Raw genomic sequence first — 22395 nt, forward strand, 5'->3', positions numbered from 1 at the left:
AGTTGTTGCATAGTGAAGCCTTTCTATAAGGTTCACTTCATTTAAAGTTACAAATTACCTATATCCGGAAGAGATGCCAGAAGTGACAAAAATTACGCTTCTACGAATTTGTTAAAGTTAAGAATTTAATCTGTGTTGGAGATAGAGCTACTGCAGATTTTTTTGGGTGATCTTCACAAAATCTGTATTTTTAAAATTACCAAAGGATTCCTTTATATTTCTAACAGAAATAAAAGTTAGGTAACGTTTAAATTAGGAATAAATAAATAAAATCGAATGAGGAGGAATCCATCTCTGTAAAATGAACGTGGGTTCTTTACCGTGGATTACCAGCCCTATTGTGTTTATTTGTATAATAAATATTGTGGAATAGGGGATGACAATATTGTTCCGTCAGCCAAATTATGGTCACTTTTGGTCCTCGGATGGTGTTTAAAGGATCATAATAGGATAACCAGAGACCAACTGAATGTGTCTACTTCGGAAATCCTACGGACGTCCATTCGCAGTCAGCGTATGTTGTTCCAATTTTCAATATTTCTCACCTAAAATTTGGATCCACCATCTTTATACCTCAACCCTTAAGTAGTAACAGCAATGGAATACACAGGTTTGGTCTAATGCAACTAGTGAATGAACGCATATGCCTATATTTCAAAGAACATTATCCTTCTAACTAAATTTAAACATTTGTTATTCCAATATGATAGAGGCAATAAAAACACAAATCTTGGAAATAAAGAAAATAATTAATTTTAATAAGTCAGGTTTTACATAGTAATACAAATAAATACACAAATGGTATACAAATATAATACTATTGTTAATAATTTACAATAAATAATATTGTCAACTTCGTAACGGTATCACGTTTGATTCTTGGTGATGTTTACTTGCCTTAAATTATATATCACATATGTTGGCAACACACTGGATTTATAAAAAGTTAGCTGCAAATAAATTTCTACAACAAATAACCCTCAAAAAAGTAGATGTAACTTTGATCAATTAATCATTAATAAATAAAAAATTATAATAAAAATACTGTATAGTAATTAGACATTGTAAATATTTTTGATTCACATTTTTCACTGATTAATCTCAATTATCAACAATTTGGAAGACTAAAGGATGGCTTCAAAACTATTTCATTCGTTATTGTTTACACACAAAGTATTTTTGTTAAAATAGAAAAACTGCTATCAGTCTAAATTAACTACCTGAAGTTACTAATGCAATGAAATTAACGATTCAAAACGGTATAAATCGAAAATTTTCACAATTTTATGTAAAATATGGAAGTCACATATTATACAGCACAACAAAAAAGAGCTATTTGTAAATTAACATTCTTTTGATGACTATTCTTACAAATTTGCGGGCTACCTTTTATCTTCCATAACGACTTGTTTAAAAGTTTGTACACCTGTCGACATTTGCGATTTAACTTCATGATTTCCTAAAGCTGCAGTTCCATCTTTTGCAATGAACAATTGAAGTCCCGACGCTAGAAGACGACAAATAACATTTTGTTCCCCTTATGTGTTTAGCAATACTCACTTTCTGCAGAATCATCGGGCTGCTCTAGGTTAGTACTTTTTAAGAGTTCGGCTATAAGATGATCAGGATTAACGCGAGTAACTTCGACTCTGCCTGAGACCGTATTTAAATCTGTTTCTTGCGCTTGAGCTTTTTTACGCCTCTCTAAAGCTGCTTTGGCTCTATCCAAAGAACCAGTTTCTGAGAGTACCAAGCTGCTTGAACTGGGATTTCTAAAAGCAGAATAAAGAAAAACAATCAAATTGGAAAGGAACACTTGCGGAGTAAGGTTTATAAACCTAAAACGCCAAGGGGCTTCTAAAAATTATTTAGTCGTTCGAACTATGGGTTATGGGTAAAAGGGTTTTACATTATGGTCTTTACAAAACTGCATTCCTAAGGGATATACACAAATCTATATATCAAATATGATAATAAGGTACTAGATTAAGGTTTTAGAAGCCCCCAAGCCATACTATCTAAACTTATTTACGCAGACAAAATTACAAGACATGAAATAGTGTGAATTAGAACATCTATTGATGACATGCTACAATGCATTTTGAGTGCAGTGTGTGGAACTGAGTGTTTATAAAGTTTGATTTTCAAAGTACAGTAAGCTCAAGTTGCTTTCTGCCCTTGTTTTGGTGGTTTTATTTGTGCTATCCTGTGTTAGACATCTTAAATGGTGACGAATAATTCTAAAAGATAAATTTAAAAGAAATCAAATTGCACATTGCATAATTTTAGGTTGCTTCTTTAAATAAACCACGTTATTCCTAAAGTCAAGTTGAAATCAATAATGTCAAATCAAATTTTATAAACACTCACTCTATACATGTACAAACTTAAACAGAATAACATTTATTTCGTGAACAATTTTGCTTATATTAACCTGTAAGGTAATATGGATAATTACATTAATGAGTTACCTTAAAATTATGTTTAAGCTTTACGAAGTAAATAGAAAATTAATATAAGCATTAGTGAAGGCAAAAGACAATCAAACATCTAGGCATAGCAGTTCTGCAAAACTACAAGCAATCCACAATAAATATGCAATAAGACAGTTAGAAAGAACACTAACGTAGTGACGCTCGGACGACGAATTTGCTGATTTTGTGAGCAATCGAACAACACAGTGGTAGATGTTTCGTCAGGGCTGATGGCCACAGGGGCCAGCTTACCTCCGGAACTGCCTTCTAATAGTTTGCGGTGAGGCAAGCCCCTGAAAATCAATATCCACCTCCAGTCTTATTTACGCACCTAATGAATATATTGCTGTTCAAGATTATACAATACTCCATAAAATAAGAAAAAAAGATAGGTGCTTCAAATTTGAGGTATCTTGAAGGGAAGGATATCCAAATTACCGCTACTTGTGCCAGAAGTGCAAGGTCTTAGCCAAAAGTTTGATTACTTGAGTTTGAGGAGAAGCCTAGGGAAACAATTTTCAAAATGGCATCACTTCTGAAAGTCGCTAACTACCCAACAACTTGTTTTAATTAGATAATGGCGAATTTAGAGGCGCTGAAAATTCTTTTACTGTGTAGAGACTTACTTTCGGTATAATGAAACATTTGGGTTACATATGCTAAAGGGTAAGGGTAAAGGACTTCAAAATTAAGAAAATTCAAATTCAAAACTGATTTTTTTTCAAAATTTGATGACCATTTCATTGTTTTAGCATTTGATAGATCTTCAAGAAGAGTTAATTATTATTATTTATTAATAAGCAAGCCATTTTGAAAATATTGTACATCGATTCAGTGTTCAAGGTAAAAAATAAAGCTTTAAGAACAGATTTGCACAACTTACAAATTATTGATTGGAGTACAAAAAATTGCTTTAAGTTCAAATTAGACAATGCTACCTTCATCTTACATTAGTAGCAATAGGAAAAAACATGAATTCATATAAAAGGGAAACGCAAACAGAGTGAATTGTCTTAAATGCAGCAACTTCAAAGCATAATTTTCTGGTACATTTTTATTATTAAGTTGAAATAGATCTCGGGAGGATCTTCACTGTAACAAGGTTAGGTACCTATATCTTGTTGTGACACAAGGTGTTGCAACCATATTAAACACGTGGAGTGGTACTCTGAAGTTAGATGTCAAATCATGTTTGTTTTATTGAAATATATATTATTACTGGTTTATAATGCTGGTTTTGGTGTAATATACTTCGACGACCACAAGCGTTCAGGTCCTTTCATAAAATAATTTAGTAAAACAATGGTAATACTATCTAGTTTGGAAAGATGAAATGGATAGGATCTACTTAGGAACATTACAATACATCTTTGATAAATCTGACGACAATCATTATTTAAATAATTAAATATTTTGATACAAATGATACTTATAAAAACAGCTTTTTTGATAGCCCAGTTCTACGTTTTAAATGTTTAAGTAAAATTATAGTATCATATTCCTGAACAATTTAATTTAAGCTGGATTGCAGAATGTAAGTATAAAAATGTACAAAATTTTACTCGCAATTCACTTAAAAACAAACATTGACATACACTGTAGCAGTATTGATTGTTTAATTTATGTGAAGATGCCGTCGATAGAAGAGATTAACTTATATTTTTATATACAGGGTGTTCCTAAATATGATGTATCTATGGAAGGAGCTATTTTTTTACTTATTTTATTAATAAAAGTTCATATAAACATAGATCCGCAAAAGTTCAGTTTCATCTTGTCCTATAATTTAATATTCAACTTTTTGAAACCACTTACTTTATATTCTCTACCGGTTGTGTGATGGGTTTCCTTCCATGGTAGATTTTTGGGAAAGCTAAAATGCATCATATCTCCGTTATAAATGACCCAATCAGGTCGAATGTGATACTGTTGAATGCATCTCAAGAAGATTTTCAACATTCCCTTTTCGAGATGTTTGCACTTTTAAACCTGACCCTACCGACAAGTGCGACTGCTCCATAATTTCCGAGATCATTTCTACGTGAAATTTGGAAGAGTATTTAATAGCTTTTATCAGATGGACCTAATATCAAAGTTTTGTAAAAATCGCTTCATAAATAAGAAAAGTTAGTTCAGCGCATGCGCAAATACACTACACTTTTATTAGAAATCTTTGTAGTCGTTCGTTAATAGATCTTAGTAAATAACAAAGTTGTAATGCACTTGATTGCGCAGAAACGAAAACCTATTCCACAGCCCTCTTTCTTTTCCCCCACTCTACGCGTTGAAAGCTATTAATTAAAAAAACGGAGCCTTCTGCGAGACTTCGGATTTAAAATAAACATCACGAACTGTTAAAATTCAAGCTAAAAGAAACTTCCAACTCCTATCAAGGCTGGCAATCTCCCTTCCCAGTCTAATAATGATGCATGTGCAGGAGTTTGAGCGATTTTTTTTTAAAAAGAAGTAAACGACCTCAATACTCGTTACTACCCGGCCAGTCACAGAAGAGAGGATGGAACCCCTCTTGACCTAACTATGTCTGAGCACCCGTGTACCCTCTAAATCAGAAATCCAGAACCCATATAAGGTAGTTTTAACAAGATCCCAAAAAGATAAATTATGTGTTCTAAAGACTTTAATTTAACAGGTGCACTTTCTCTACGACTTCTGAATTTACTTTAATCGTTCTATTAAAAATTTGTGTTTAAAAAATTACATTTACAGTATTTACTTAAAAAAAATTCACAAGAAATTTAGATAAGATGTTGTTCATCCTATATGAACATTTCACTATCTTCTATTATAGATTTGCACAAATTTTATTTTTAATGAGATCTCTGTTGGAGTAAGGTGTAATATTTCTGTAGGAGTATTTGGTAGTTAGATCTGTGTCTAGAAATATCAACATACAAATTGAAATTACATGGTAATAATCTCTAATAATCTTTTATTAGATCTGTATAAACTTATCCAGGAGTACTGATTCATGGATTTGTTTAATTACAACTGAATAAATTGAACTGTCACATTTATGAAATCATTCTTGGAATGTTAAAGCTATTCACATATTAGTAACAACTTGTAAGGATTGGCAAAAGGAATATTGAGGCATACGTACGATACTGTAGCCCAATGCCAGCTCTGAAAATCTGTGAGCGTTCTAATTAATTTTAATTTAAGCAATTAAAGGTGTTTAAAAAAAACTGAAATGTTAAGAGCAATTTAAGCGTAAAGGATGTTATACTTAAATGCTAAAATAAACAAAACCCAAAGCCGAAACGTGATAATCAAAAATGTGTTTTTTAAAACACTTACCTGTTCAAGCGTACAACATTTGAATGTTGCTCTTCCGGTACACCTAATCTTGACTTGCCTAAAGTGGGAGAACCGTTTCGAGTTCCAGGTAAACTACGTTGGTAATAGTTATGACGAGGGCTAGGTAATTTACTCTGATTACTTGTGGTAGTACTATATTTGGATGGGGAGGAAGATGTTGCACCAACTTTTTGATACTGTATTTTCTTACGTATGGGCGAAGGGGTAAGAAATGAAAAGAGAACATTGGATTTGTCAAAGCCTTGAAACAAACCTTTTGAGGAGGATGGAGGGCTTTTGTTGTGGAGAATTTCAAAATCACTTTTGGATCTTAAAACTCCAGCGGAAGGAAGGATGTCTAATTCGGATTCATATAAACTGTAACGGCTACTATACAGTTGTTTCAAATGTTCAATTTGATCGGTCGTATCAAGAGTGATAGTATTTTTATCACATCCGTTTAAATTACAAGTACACGATTTTGGTTTATTTTCGTTAAAATGTAATGGAAAGGTGTCATCTGTTACTGTTACTTCAGGTGTTTTATATTCTTCTGCACTTGAAGAACTTACATTGCTAGATTGTGTTTTAAAGCCTTTTGGTGTGAAATAAGGAGTGGAGTGATTAGCTTGAGCATTCAATGTAGGGGGGACGTTAGTACCTTTAGGTGTGCTAAAAATGTCATTAGACCTATTAGTAGAATATTTTCTGGTAGCTTGAGTAAAGGGTTTGGAAGAAGGGTTGAAAAACCACCTAGTCTTGTGCGGGTTCCTATATATAAACAAAAATTAAATTTGCATGCAACAATAATAATGCATTATCCTGCCTCATAGTTTAGAGCAGCAAAAGTTGAATTTAAAACAAAAAAGTATTTAATGCCAAACTGCTACAATAATAGCATTAAAAAATTGAATTTCGACAAAACATTGAAATAAAAAGGATATGAAATTATAGAATACATGAGTTATAAGATATTTTATAAAATACCTGATATGTCCGGAGTCACCGGAGCTTGATTGTCGGCTATGCGAATGAATGCTGCTATATCCAGAGGCTTTAGACATTTGGCTAGTGTTTGATGAGTTACGTGAATGACCCTGCTCACATATTGGATCTTCTATTTCTGGGGGATTTAAACTACCTTCATTGTTGTCAAGCGCTATTACCACAGGTATGTGATCATTTTGAGTTTGCCCAACTATCAATTCTGTAAAAATGCGTACGTTAAATATTTACGAAACTTTCTTTTGTAGGCAAGTAAATGTAGCGATGCAAAAAGTTTCTGTACTTTTATTTTTGTTGGTTAGCTAATTTCAGTATGCCTGGCTGCAAAATGAATAGCAATTTTGTATGTTGTTATAATACTAACGATACAAGACAGAAAGACCATTAACTTGGTAGTAGTTTTGACACATTACCTGATGTTAGTAGTGCCGGCCTCTTTTTCGGTAAACTGCCAAAACCTGAACTTGCGCTTGCAATTGATCCGGCTAAAGAACCTGAAGAATAATCATCTAAAGGTCTTGAGTCTGTACTGGAATCTTCAGTAGCTACTGGTTTGTGTTTCAATGAAGGTGAAGGTCTACAAACAATTGATGAATAACAGTCTGGGTCGAAAGTATGGTTAATATTTACTTACACTTTAAATAATATATCCCCAGACAGCATGTTCATTTTTATCGAAAATCTTAGCATGCTATTGTCTTGGCGCCGCCGATTATCATACCCCTCCAACAAAGCTTTCCGAGAGGTTTCGCCCGCGCCGGCGAATTCTGCTAAATTAAGGTCTACAAATCCTAATTTTGTAAAAGATCGACCTCCTTTACACTCCTTTCGAACCGATATTCTCAATATGCAAGGTTCAAGTATGCCTGTCGATGCGTTGGCTAACATTTTGCACGAAAACGAGAATCGAGATCCCCACTTAACTGCATGCTCCGCAACTTCAATTCTGAAAAGGAGAAAATATTCAACTCTAGTATTTATGTATGTGTGAATAGCTAGTACCTCGGCTAGTACAGATACCAGTTGCTGGGAAAGTGGTACTACAGAGGATTTCTATTACGGAGACAACTTAGGTGGGATTTTACAAAAGGCAAAATAGTGTCGTGATTAACACTCGCGCGATTTGTTAAAGCGTTTTATCAAGCGTAAACTTCAAAAGTACAAAAGTAGTATTTAATATGGCTCTATATATATGTACTTATACCTATATGTATACCATGTATATGTAAGCGTTAAAATTTCTTTGAAATATCTTAGCACCCTACCTATTTAAAAAAACGCAGGTTTCTACATACAAGACTTTAGTGCTCACAAATAGTCCAGCGCGTTTCGTTTATTTATTTATTTATTATCCCTCTCTTGTTTTGGACCCTCAAAAAAGTGGCGATGGCGATATTATGATTAAATGATATAAAAAAATTCGATATGTCGATGTTGAAATCTACAAATTCAATTCCCAGAAGATGTAAATTGTTCGTGGCTGCGCGTGGTGGGAAATGTTATTTAAATAGACTTCCATTACAATAAACAAGTATCACAATACCTATCGACTTAAATTGTGAAATTTTTGTTATTTGCAAAACTTTCAGCTAACATGCGAAATTAGATGAGTCACGACACGAGTACGCGGGGGTCATTTTCTAACCCGAAGGATCAACTTTGAAAGGAGTATCACCTTTATTTGAAAAGTGGTTTAAAAAAACTGTTCGATAATTTTGGTCCTTAACTCAACACGTATGTACACAACAAATTTCGTCAAATTCTCTACATTTTCGTTGTTCGGCCAAGAATTTTGCAGCAGAATTTTTTTCTCGAATTTTTCAACACTAATTTCAGATTCGTGATTTTCATGTTCAAAAACCCCTAGGTATAAAATTTCGTCGAAATTGGGATTTTTTTGCATCTCCATTTAGGGATGCGCCCTTTCGTGGAAGACATTTTGAAAAAAAATGTTGCAAAATCGGAAAATGCATACCCAAAAACTTATTCAAAGGCGTGCCACCGGTCTTTGTAAGCCTTTATGATTGGCGAGAAAAAAAGTTGAGATGAAACCTTTTCTTAGGGTGGCTCCCAATCGAGGCACGTTGGAGTCGCGGTTTATTTGGAAAAAGTGCTTGTTTTGATCCCCTCTACCACCCAATTTGTTTACATACTTATATATAACACCCTGTTTAACCAAAAAGCATGAATTCACTGATATAATTACTCCTTTCATTGCAGTTTTTTTCCAAATGTTCTACACCTAGTTCTACATCTTCAAACAGCTCTAGTTTGTACCTCATTTTCCTAAAGGAATATTGTCCTATTAGGTCACATTTACCTACCCAAAACTCAAATTAGTTATTTTAAGTGCTCCCGAGTCCCGAGAGGCAAACCACTGTGAAATTCTGGTGTACAACCTTTTGGAATACATGGAATTCTTGTAATTTTAAGTCGTGGTTTATTTTACATTGATTCTTATATAATTACATGGAATTCATTCAATATTTTTGAAGTGAATATTTTAGACCGGGAGGAAGCGTACATAGTAACTAAACCATAAGCGACAAAAAATTCGACAATATAGGCTGAAAGTACGTTGAAAACTAATAATAAAATCACTTGTCTGCCAGTCGTAAGTGGCAGCATTAACTTGGGGCGGCGCTGAATAGGTGACTTCTTTAGGTGATCAACTAAATTACCAAACTATAAGGGTCACGGAAAAGATTTGTATCAAGAAATCACATTTTTTCCATAGTTTTCAAATATGCTATGGCAGACGATTTCAAGTGCAGCGTTGGTAGCGAAAGACGCCATTCAATGCAGGGAAAAACACCCCTGAACTAAACCATGAGGACCGTATAAAAATTATACATAAGAAATTCCTCTTTTTGTCACTACTTTAAAATATATCCTGGCAGACGATATTAAGTGTAGCTTTAATAGTGGCAGACGTCTTAGAAGTTAAAAAATTTAGGTATAGTAAATCCCAGCGAGTGCGAGCGTGTGAGAGATAAGCGCGCGAGATGTCACCAATATTTAAATACTTCACGAAAGTAATTCCTTAAATCTGTTTATCAAAAAGAAAGTAAAAGAAACCCTCAAAAGTTTTTGAGGTAGCGAGGTGAGGCGGCGCAGTTGCTGAAGGTGAAGCTATGCCCTCATGTTGAATCAAATGATGGCAGAAATATTTAAATACTTCACAAAAATAATGTTTCGTGCAATTTTACCTTTGTAAAAAATCCAAAGAAACCTTCAAGTAACTTCAGGTAACGAGGCGAAGCGCCGAAGTCGATGCTATGCTATCTATGTCCTCGTGTTGAGTCATGAATATCTGACAGAAGTAAAATTTCAGTCCTCTTTAAAGCATGAAACTGACACTAGATGTAAAGTCTTCCGAGCATGTTGTATTCTGTTTAGAAGTTTCTGTCTGTTTTTGTCCCCGTTCCAACAGATTGCATACAAAATAGCGGCAATTCTAACCTTTATAAAATAATTATCATTGTTCAAATGAGCGTTTGCGAAAAAAGTAAACTGCTGATATGATTAAACGACTGTTTTCCTGAAATCATAAATTAAAATAAAATCAGACCCCATTGTCCAATTCCGCAACTGACATATTGATATAGTCTGCTCTTTTAGACAGCTTTTTTTTGTCTTCCACATTTAGGCCACACCATATGGAAATATGGAAAATTATCTCCCTTCTATTCTAACGACTTGATGACTAGTAGTATTGTGTAAAAAAATTTAAACATGTGTTACATAAACTCCAATCTTTAAAAAATTATATTTTCGTAAAAAATTGAGTAACGACTATGCTTCAATTACTGTACGCTATAAGTCAGGTTATATTACTTTGATATTAAGAAATCACACGTCTTAGGGGCATTTTATGTAATTTACCGCACACTTTAACATTTTACTTGTTACCTTGAACGACCTTGTTTTTTCATGCTCCGCATTGCTTTTTAAATGAGATTACTCAACAATAATAATATATCGAAAATTAACGAGAATAATTAACACAATTATCACCGAAAAAATTACAATGCTGTAGGTACTTATTTGAATTTCTACTTCCGGGTACTCGTCGCACGTGTTTAACTTTATTAATGTAAAAATTATTGCTAAAAGCAACACAATCCTAAATTTGAATGAATTAGACGTGTACAATCAAGATAAGTGCAGGATATTAATCCTGCAACAAGAGGACGAGGAGGCGGGTTGTTCGAAAGGATACCAGTGCAGGAAATGATATTTGATTCTCATTTTAATGCTTCCGTTGTTAGATAATGGCAAAAAGTAAGCATCCATCATTCGCAAACAATTGTACCTAATGGTTTATTAATGGCCGAGAGGCGACGAATTCGGAAAAAAACAAGATGTATGTCGTAGTAACGTAATTAGAACACCCCAGTCACATATATGGCATGTTGAAAGAATGAGGACGGTTTTTATTGCGTTATTTATGTGAACATCACCCGTTGAAAAAAATGCGGCTCATGACAATCATGAATTAACTAAACTTCATTTGTAATAAACAAACTTTCCTTGGGCTTGGAAAGTTGCCAATTTCAACGTATGCGACTATACGTTAATTACAGCGACCAAAATGCATTACTTATTTAATAACGAGTATGTACTGGGAAAACAATTCACTACACACATTTCATTTTCAGGATTTCGTCAAAAAGTGGGCAATTGAAATATTATAGGAAATTCGTGCTCGCTTTTGCTCTTCTTACCTATACCATGAATTTAACAAGTACCTCCCTGATATATGTAGGTACTTTATGTCGTATTCGTTTTCCAGTAAATTTGCGATTTCATTTGTAAAAAAAATGCACCTACATGAATGAAAGTAAAGTGAGGTATATATGCGATGTTCGCTTCAAAACCAACCACCGATTGTAATATCTAATTTAGACAAAGTATTCACCCCCGCACTCCATCAATTAATTAATCATTTTATTATACATGTCACTATACATAATAGTAGTATTGGAATGTCACAAAAGTAAACAGACACAAATAATACGTGCAATAATAACAAATACACTGTGTCTGAGATTTCGATTTTGCAAACTTTTTAACCCCAAAATGTCGGTTTCGTATCTTAGTGCTTTTGTATAAACCTAGAAGTGTAGAGGGCGAATGTAGGACATCTTGCCTTGTGTAAAACTGCTCTGGACCAGATGCGTCTTTGTTGAACAGCATTCGCCATAGCCGCACTAAAAATCTTCAAGGTTCTCTCAGAATTAAGTTACTGAAGCTATGTCCAGTAGACATATCAAAAACCTTGCAAACACACGTATGCTACGTAAAAACAAAACAGCAATCAATCAATTCGATTTGTAAATATAATAGCAATATTTACATATAAATGGAACTTAATAGTGTTATGAAACATGCGCCATCACCAATTTAGATATTCAATTCACACAACTGTGAACTAATTGGTATGATATTCCACATATTCTGAGTAGATTGGTACATTACGTTAGTAATCCTTGAAGCAAACGGGCATGACAATAATAACAAAAAATTTCGTAATCACACATTTGGGGCTAATAGGTCATTTAAATACAATGCGATAAATGCGTAAACACATTAGTACCTATCTTTGCTTAATTAGCCTAATTATACTGAGAATCATGTACCTATTAATTAAATTTTTATGTTGTTATATGGGATATGAATCCATTACAATGAAATACTAAGCAATGCCTGCCTACATACACTGTGTCCAAGATAAGGATGTCTGTCATGGAGATCCATTTCGGACACCATAGACGGTCAAAATAGAGAAACGTTGGGCAATTAGACAGTTATTATCATGCTGTAAAGAAAGTTCGTATTTTCCATTTTTCCGGAAATTTGTCCCATCTCGCACGATTAAGGCGTTGTGCGCGGATGCACCATCCTGCTGAAACCAACAGTTTCCAACGTTTGTTTTTTTGTGTACCGTAATAGAAAATGCTACTCATACATACTGTATATGTACGTTTTTTACGGGCCATATAAAAAAAATAAGGTGATGATTTCTCCAAAACGAAAATCTCTCAAAGCTGTCTTGTAGGGCTCAAGTAGTGGCAATGACAAAGTCTGTTTTTTTCGAGGTTTTTTTAAATTTTTCTGTATCTGTTCAAATATCATCAGACAAAAATTTGAACGAAATCGGCAAGTTTCGGTTTTTCTGGTATATCTTCGAAAGTAATAGGAATTTTCTGGTTTTCTTAGCGCATGATAATAAGTATTATACCATGATAATAAGTGTTTACTTAATTCCACAACTTTTCCCTAATTTGACCATCGTCGTATGTATTTAACAATTTGCACAGTATGGCAAGAATATGGAAATTTCCTTATTAGATATTTATTTCATTAAAAAGAATGTTCGAAAACAAGATTTTTATTTAATGCCATTTTGAACTCCATCATTTTTTATTCATTACAGCACTATTATACTTTTCTTACATTTTTTGAATTCAGGATGTTTCTACATTTAACCATGTTACTTTTTAATGGTGTCCTATAACAAATTATTATTGTCATTTTTTTTCATAGCTTTCTAAAACGAAGGGTGTCCCGGCAGACTGTACACTCGCTTAATTTTTACTACACAGACCTACGGCCTTTTTAGACTTTTTTCGTGATTAATTTTGTTATACTCCATACAAAATGAAATGTAGAAAAACAACCTGAATTCAAAAAATGCAAAAATATACAGTAACATTTAAAAAAATGCATGTTTTGTATTGGATAAAAAATGTTAAGAGATCAAAAAAACTTTCTCGCGCATTTTTTAATTAGATAAATGTTAAAGGCGTTTATGAACATAACAGGTTACCCCAATAACAATGTTCATTGTTCATGTACATAAAGCATATAACAACAATATATTTGCTAGGAGTAGATCTTTCCGATAATATTTCCTTTACCAAAAATAACGAAAAAAATCTCGGCAGCGAAATTGTGCGCCATGTTTCTAACTATTTCTGATCACCAGTGGGATATCAACTTTTTTACTTACTTTTTTTAATGAGCACCCCATATCTTATTACAGATTAGTAGTAGTAGTTAAACTCGACGTTTCGTCTCCGGTTGATCATCATCAACTTGGTTTTTTCTTATGGAAGTAATTTTTACTTTTTGGGTCATTTGATAGAGAATTCAAAAGAGAGTTCAAAAATATAAACATCACAAATTTTTTAAATTATAAAAATATTTTCTTTTTTGTCTTACATAGTGTACGTAAGTAGTTTCTTGGGTTTTTACGAATTAATAGCGCTATTTATGATTGAAATATAGTGATGTTTACATTTTTGAAATCAGAAAAAAATTCTCCATCAAATGACACAAAAAGTAAAAATTACGTGCATAAGAAAAAACAAAGATGATGATGGTTGACTGAAGACGAAACGTCAAACTTAAATTTTAAAAGTAACATCTTGTAGAGGGACAAAAGTGGCCATAATAATGTATCAATTATTTCGAAGTATCTTTTTAAATAACTTCAGTAAAAAATAAAAATGATTTTGCAAAATTTAGTTTTCTCCGAATATCTCCAAAAGTAGCCAAAATTTTTTAAGTTTCAAAACTGCAATTTGTTAAGCATCAAAATACGCAACTTTGCCAAAGTTAAACTACCTACCTATCACTTACAGTTCCCGAAATCTCCATGGTGGCCCTCTAATTTGAATCACCCTGTATAGTGTATATACCGCAAAAATCGTTTTGCATAATTGTTTATCATTTCCGTACATTCATATAAATAAAATAAAGCAAGGTTCATTAATAATAAAACTGTTTAAATTTCCAAAATCTTCGACCACTCACCAACGCCGCCCATCCGCGAAATTGCTTCCAGACGCTCGGATATGTTATTACTTATTTTATTAGCATATAGATAACTATCTTATATCCAAATATCAACAATAATAAAACTGTTTTAGAAAATGTGCCATTAGCTCTCCTTCTATGGGATCCTACACAACAGGAATCAATGTTCTCCACCGCCAAAAAAAAAACGAGTCTCTGTCCGGAGAATTAATGTCGAGCATTTTTCCGGACTGTGAAGGCGTGTTGTATTGAATACATGGAAAAAGGAACCACAATTAAAGATGAGGTTTATTGAAGAAAGACTGGATTCATGGCGAACAAAAACTGAGCTATTATACCACGACTGCAGGGTTCACAGAATTACCGCATATCAAAAATTTCCCCATGGGTCGCATAAGTTTGTCTCAATACGATTACCCATAAACAGTGTAGTAAGCGCAAACAAATTATTTTTTTAAATGAAATGCTGTACTAAATATATTTGTGTAGATACGTAAGGAAATAAATTTTTAGAAGTTTTGTACCGTTTCCTTCATATTTAGGTTAAAAAAAATTTTAAAAAACACCCTCGTATTATTACCTAAGTTGAAGTGAGTAATTAGCGAGGGTATAGAGAAAAACTAGGGCCATGACAAATAAAAATGGAAACATGAGAAAAAGTCAGAGACACCATGTCTCTGGAAAAAGTGTAAGTATCAGGCTATGCCAGGAGCTTGAAAATAATCATCAAACACGTAAATGATAAGAGCAATCAGAAATTGGAAGCGGTTATTATCTGATACAAATTAAAGTTATAAAGATAATAACAGGTGACAGCAAACGAATAAAAAATCGTACAAAATTAACATGTATAAACTAAAAAGGGAAAGTTATGGACACAACTACGAAAAGGAAAAACTTTAAATGGATTTAAATGGACCGACAACAAAGAAACAAAATAAGTAATTAAACCAGCTAGTTTTGTAATTAAACGGAAAGTAAGTACATCACAGTTATTATAATCAACATTCTAAAGATGAAAGTAAAAGAAAATGGCACGTATTATGTGGTACTGTAGAAAGACGTAAATGAGGATAATCAGCAACAAGAAACTAAAGGAGATAGTGTGTGACTCATCCGAAAAATGAAATCAATAAAAAGTATTTTATAAATTAGCACACAATGAGCTACACGAGGCGTAACGATTCCGGGAAACCAAATTAAAACATAATACATCAAATTAAATGCTTCTTTCTTTTGGCAATCCCTATGCGTTTGTAATCTGGTATCAGGATTTCCCCAAGTTATTTCTCCACCACCACGCAAATAAATGACACATTGGCGTAAAACTCCCCTTTTCTCTAATTTCATAATTCATCGCCTCATTAGACGAGTAAAAAACGATCATGCAAACCTCGACTAATTATGCGTCCATGCGAAAAGTCACAGTTCAAACTTGTAGGACTATTTCAACATTTATTTAAATCGAAATGAAATTCATTGCATGGCGTGTCAACTTCACATCCTTCATTGTGAATTACAAAAGAAATAATGACCTTTCATTTTATATCCGATTTTCTCATTTTAAATGAGTGGACGGAATGATATGCAATTAAAGGGTCCCATACGACTGAAGATACAAGATCAATTTCCAGCTGGATGAAGGAATTCCGATTCATTGGCCCGTATGAATAAAAGTAAGCAATTGCTTATACTTGCAAAATTCAAAGTAAATACTCGTAAAATATACCTATCTAATATATTATGGGTGGCCATAAAAATAATAACCAATTTATAAATTGGTGTATGTAAGAGCGAATAACGTCGTAAGAAAAGTGTGGGTAGAGAAAGTTGTGGCAATTTATGTGTTTTACTTTACGTTAAATTTGCAAGAGCAGACAGCATTTTCATAATTCCTGGAATAACGTGTTCAACAATGTTCAAACTATATCACCTTCGAATAACGTTGAGAAATTCCACCTTATAAACTTTGATTTTAGCACATTATGAAGCTAGAAGCTTCTCTACTCAAATTCCTCCACATTTTCAAACTCGCTCCAGAAGAGATTTACACAAAAAGATCAGATAAAACTAATGAAATACGGGAAAAGCAGCCAACTAATAGAAAAGCACGTTTCGAATGGGAACCTCGTTGGATAGGTTAATTTGTAAAGTGTGCAGGCTACCAGAGCGACGGACTATTTTTGAGAGATCACAGTTAGAGAATATAAATGTTAGGAATTTGTTTTGCATCCATGGGCTACTCCTTATATTCTGTGTTATTGTCAGGCAGGCTATTTTGTACATTTGTTTAATATTATTTAAAAATTATAACTGATTTTCCGAGATACCGAGTTTTGATGTTTTGCTTTGAGTTGCATAGTTGCTTCTGTGCGCTATATAATCCAAGAAGAATAAAGCCTCCTCCGACACTCCATTTTCGAGATATTCACACTAAAGTTTTCACATTGCCAGTAGATATTCCAGTAGACCTTCCAACCGCCCTTATCGAGTACCTTCTACGACCTTAATTCCTTTCGTTGAGAGCTGTCATTAGAGTACCATGAAGGATAAAACCAGTTCCAACCCCCAAATCCCATCTTTTGATATGGAGTTAGAAAGAAGGCGGTATTGAGACCTTTTATTATAATACCATGAAGAGTAGAACGTTGTGTTTGGCCCCACTAAAGGCATGCGTATGCAAAATCTGAGATGAATTGGTTGTCGCATGTAAAAGTTATGCACGTTTTACTTTCAAAAACATCTCAAGAAATAATTCATTGGGGGCGAGGGGGGGGGGCTTAAGACACCTTCAAGGCCTTCAGGCTACTTGCAAAAAATTCCCACAAACGTAGTTCAAAACTGCAGAAGTGGGTCGAGAAAGACGGACAAAATTAAAAAATGCTCTAAAAATTGTAAACTTAATTTGCTAGTTGAAATTCTTTTCTGGCAAAGTCAAAAAAAATTTACAATACCAGTTTTCATCCGTATTATTCGGTACTGGCGTTGATCTCCAAAGATTGGTTTGTAGTTAAAAATTCCCCTAGGATAAGAGCAGCGGTCGTTGGTATGTGTAGCTTCGTTCTTTACAGGAAATAGAAAAACCCAATATTTGTTGACCCCTGGATATATAGTTCGTCCCAGATTATGTAGTTTTAGTGATGTCGATCAAAATTTATAAAAATACGCGCACTGTTTCGGATAACTTGACGCGATTTTACTGTCGATAATATTTCATGCTTTTAATTTCGCAAAAGTCTACTCACTTTATTGTTCTTACAGTCACCAAAGAATTTAATTGACCGTAATTGAAGTTCTTGTATGAATATTTCCCAATACGAAAACGGATACCCTTCGAACAACTAGCGCGATTAAAAATGTTAATTCCGCTTCATAAACTCGGAAGTAATTCTGTTTAACGATCAATTTCTTCGTTTCGCTCGACATGATGATGATATAACGGCGCTTAACCTTCTTCAGAATTGAAATTTCGCGCACGTGAATGAATTGTTTACGCAGTCCCCACACTTAAGCTGTCGTTGCGCTTACGATAACTTTTTACTAATATCGCTGATTCCGCGATTTAAAATGTTGGCAGAGAAAGATACGCTGGGACGACTAGTTTGCATCTCTATACTTCTTTTTCAGTAACTTGGCTCTAATTTTAGTTATTTCTCTCGCCTTTTCTTTGTCTATATTGCGATGCGAGTTTTGAAACGGAACCACTGCAACATTCATGACGCGCCTCTATTTTCTACCAACCGCGAAAGGCCATTCTTAGCTATTTACGTTGCCGCTGCTCTTCAAAACGGAACCAACGCAACGTTGACGACTCGCTTGTATCTTCGTGCAATCCACGCTCCTCCAATTTCCAAACGCACCTGAATTTCACGGATCAACAGACTCGCGATTATTAGTCGTATGAAGCGGTACATAAGAAATTTTACGCAACCCAACCCAAATATCCAATCCAATCCAATAAAATAACTATTTTGAAAAGAAGGCATAAATATATTTCGACTGAAATAGCGCTTTAATAAAAAATGAGATGTTTCGCATATGCCGTGAGTCACAAGATGTTTCTGTTTCTTGTGTTCCGGAAGATTTTTAAAAAACACGTGATTTCAAAAATTTTAATAATAAGATTTCTAAAATTCCTGATAAGTTTCTTCAAAAGAGATATTCTTTCTAAAATTATTTGCAGTTATACTTCTAGAAGATTTTCGAAGACATAACGTAGGAAGTATCTAGGAAACAGGAATTTCTAAGGTTTGGAAGCATTACAAGAATATTAATCAGCTTTTAAGAACGTTTTACCATTTTCGATACTGTTATAGGGTACCTATCTCCGCAATAGTTAGTGGCATCAAAAAACTAATATCGGGGTCATGTGCTCTTTTTGGGTCAAACTTAAAATGGTAAAATTAATGAGATTCGGAGAAAATAAAAAAAATTCAGAAAGACTCTTTTCTTAGTTAAAAGAGATACAGAAAATATTTATTACAACAGTTCCGATTGTTGAATAATCTGCGGTTTTCAAAACATGTATACAGGGTCGGATAAAAAAGTTATTGGGCCTAACATCATTTTTTAAAAAATAGAACACCCTGTATAGTTTAATCTCTTTTCAAAAATATACCACTAAAAAATTCAATATTGATTCAAAAACAATAAAAAATCTTTTTGAATCTTAGTTAAATATTCTTGTTTTGAATTAATTGAATCTTTTTTTGAATATCATCCGTGGTGTCGAAAGTAAGACACCTATGTTGTACTATCAACGCTAAAGCGTCGCCTATGCAGGTCATACAAAACCAGGCACAAAACGAAGTGAAGTTTCGAGAAAAGTTATTTCCCCAAATTACTAGAAAAGTATGTTTATAATTTGTGATTATTTTCTCGGAGACAGGCATTTAGTTAGTTTAGCTACGAAAATTTCACAAAATTTGTCCTAATTTATTAACAACGCATTTGTTCTCAGCCTCACGTACCCCGTCTGTGCACAAAATACGAGAGGTACGAATTGAAATATTATGCAAATTAAAGTCCTGAGTAATAAACGTGTACCGAGTGGAAAGCTGAATAGGTTTGACTACCACATTCACGAGGACTTTCATTATACATTATTTACAAGAAATGGGCAATTTAAATTATTTCAACAAACTTAATTACACATACAACCAACTAATTAAATTAAATAGATGCACTTAAAATTGTTTATGTTAAAAAGTAATTGTTCTAGTTTTCAGTTGAATGCAAAATACAGTTAAGTCACTGACATATTACTTTACTAGAATAAACCGGGGAACTTAGTACGTGTATAGTCCTAAAGTAATACTTGTAAATACTCTCTTACCTTGTACTGTGATCCTGGAAACCACCATCCAACAATCGTAACTTTGCGAAAAGGACGGCAGATACAAAAGGCACTTCTAAAAGTTCTTCTAAACAAAATTCCACTTGAAATTTGTATTTTTTCTTTTTGATCATGAACGCCATTCCGGCGCCTCGTCCGTTGGTCATACAGTCCACTTATTTATGACATCGCACCATGGAAATATTTTAAACCATTTCAAGTTTCCATCTCTATTTTCTACAATAACACGACACGCTAATTTCTATCCGCGACATCTTCCTGCAACAAAAAGTAAAGTCAGCCAAGGAAACAATAAATCAGTTCAACTCAAAAATTACATTCTAAGGTCGCTTACCTCGTATAGATTTCATAACAAATCAATAACACCATTATAATGACTGTTATAATTATAATTGGTCTGTTGACGTGCGGCAGGTATTAAAATTAGAATTCGTTTAACAGACATTAACTTTGGAATTTATGTCTTTCATATGGTAACTCCAACAAAACAAACTAATCAAAAATTTATCTGAAGCCTTAAATACAAAAATAGATTGCGTACTTATTATCAGAAATTAAAATAAAATAATGACTGTACCTACTTTGAATTTCCTAAGGACTATTTACTTACATGCAAGCTAGTTTTGAATCACAACTGCACAATAGGTAGGTATACAAATAAACCGTATCTACAGACTAAGTAAATATTTTCATGACAAATATGTAATTATACCTTAGTGGATATTCAAATGCAATTGCTGCATTTTTGTGCCTTACAAACTGAAGCACTCCTCAATCAACAAATCTATAGGTACGAGTACAATGGGAAGAAGTCAATGCGACTAACCCGTGTAAAAAATAATTACTTGGCAAGAAATATTTATGTCAAGTCATATAAAGAACATTTTAATTTGACATTCTCGAGCTACTACCGTAAATAAACACTAGCTCCGAACATACATGTGTTTAACAACAAAGTTACATAATAAACTTTCGTTAAAATTTTATACATTCAATTCCATACACAATACGCTGAAGCGTGTAAACGTGCAATAATTAAATTATCATACGTCCTATTATAAAGTACAGAATGACGACGTAGTAATTATTTTATCTATTTTAGTTCTGATGCATAATTTGCTGTAATAACAAAAACAAATATGTATAGGAATTTTATCTTCAAACGTCAATCTATATGCCAAAATTAAACATTTTAATTTCATAATGGGCTCATATTTTAGTCTAATTATGAAGTTGGGATAAGTGACATCACATCGGGATTACGCCCAGAACCACGTTTCATTAATTATTATTTTAAGGGATTTAGAGGTCGCAGATGGTATTTCCCAAATTTCAACAAAATGTAATAAATAATCTGAACTATCGTACAAACAACATGGCTGTACTTTAATTATTTACCCATTTTATGTTGATCGTAGTCAAAACTGGTTTGTGTGGTTCACGTATTGTATTGTACCTATTGTATCGTATGGGTGACGATTTTGCTCATTATATGCGAACTGATTTCGGAAAATTTGTACATAACTCGGTACATAGAGACCCGTTACCTTTTATACGACTTCCGGTTGAACCTTATTTGAAGTAGAAAGGATATGTATACTCGTCAATCGTGATCAATTGACCGCCACCAGTCTATTCGTAAATCCATCCCTGCATACTTTTGCTATGTTACATTGCGGAGACGGTCCTTTGCGATACATTTTAAGTTTTTTTTTAATTCACAAGAAATGAAAGGCGCCTTGCAACAATTTTATTTGTGGAGATATTGTCGTATCAAATTTCGTTTACATATTGTATCGTTGTATCGTATCCTAGTCACGTAATCATCTAACCCCCGGATCACGCACAAAGTTGTAAGGATGTGTTTAATGAAAGAGACCTGGGAATACTTTGAAAATTGGTAATTCTAATTAACTAATATCGATAAGAGGCATTCATCTAAAATGGTCGGTGACACTTCAGATGCCCTATATCTTATTTGATTTTTAGGTTCTAAGTGAAACATTACGATCTATATTGCTAGATTTCATAAGTTTTCTAAATATTATGCATATTTTATGTTGTTGTACAGTAAATTGATTGCTCTTTTGAAATATATTTAATAAACATCGGTATTGCATTTGAAAAACAAAAGTTGCATGGATTATTCAATAGGCGATCGGATAGATCGTAATGTCACATGTAAAATTATATTCGACAAATTTGTTGTATCTCGCCAAATAGTCCAGTATGCGGATCAGTCAGAAGGGCCGATTCCTGCAAAAGGTGGTGTAAACGAATTTATCGTTTTAAATGGTCCATTTGGGTCCAAATAACATGTATTTGAAGAGTGCAGACCAATTTTTTCGCGGCACAATTTTGACAGTCACAAAACCTTGAAATAGAATAGAATAGAATATATTATTTGCCATGAATCAC

At 33.5% G+C, this 22395-nt stretch overlaps 1 protein-coding gene across 6 annotated transcripts; it reads right to left on the reverse strand.

Moving 5' to 3' along the window:
• Positions 1–797: 797 nt before the first annotated feature.
• LOC116177716 (protein FAM102A) lies at positions 798–20823 on the reverse strand. 6 transcript variants are annotated; one of them, XM_031496780.1, is made up of 8 exons: positions 20690–20823; positions 19957–20235; positions 7432–7743; positions 7211–7374; positions 6780–6999; positions 2627–2767; positions 1561–1772; positions 798–1507 (listed from the first exon to the last, which is right to left on the reverse strand). In XM_031496780.1, the coding sequence occupies exons 2-8, from the start codon at positions 20121–20123 to the stop codon at positions 1383–1385; spliced, it is 1341 nt and encodes a 446-aa protein (XP_031352640.1). In that variant the 5' UTR covers positions 20124–20235; positions 20690–20823; the 3' UTR covers positions 798–1382. The 6 variants fall into 6 exon arrangements, with proteins under 6 accessions (XP_031352640.1, XP_031352641.1, XP_031352637.1 ...); XM_031496781.1 differs by lacking the exon at positions 2627–2767 and adding an exon at positions 5793–5912; XM_031496777.1 differs by lacking the exon at positions 2627–2767 and adding an exon at positions 5793–6563.
• Positions 20824–22395: the final 1572 nt, after the last annotated feature.

Source organism: Photinus pyralis, unplaced genomic scaffold (assembly GCF_008802855.1).
Source record: "Photinus pyralis isolate 1611_PpyrPB1 unplaced genomic scaffold, Ppyr1.3 Ppyr1.4_LG8, whole genome shotgun sequence".
Classification (NCBI taxonomy): domain Eukaryota; kingdom Metazoa; phylum Arthropoda; class Insecta; order Coleoptera; family Lampyridae; genus Photinus; species Photinus pyralis.

What these genes read in the sequence shown, in the direction of transcription:
- LOC116177716 (XM_031496777.1), bottom strand. Translation starts at nt 20,123, where the DNA reads ATGACCAACGGACGAGGCGCCGGAATGGCGTTCATGATCAAAAAGAAA. An exon ending in TTCCAGGATCACAGTACAAG is followed by an intron (nt 7,744 to 19,956) that starts GTAAGAGAGTAT and finishes TCTCCTTTTCAG; the next exon opens with AATTGAAGTTGCGGAGCATG. An exon ending in GCCGGCACTACTAACATCAG is followed by an intron (nt 7,000 to 7,210) that starts GTAATGTGTCAA and finishes GCATTTTTACAG; the next exon opens with AATTGATAGTTGGGCAAACT.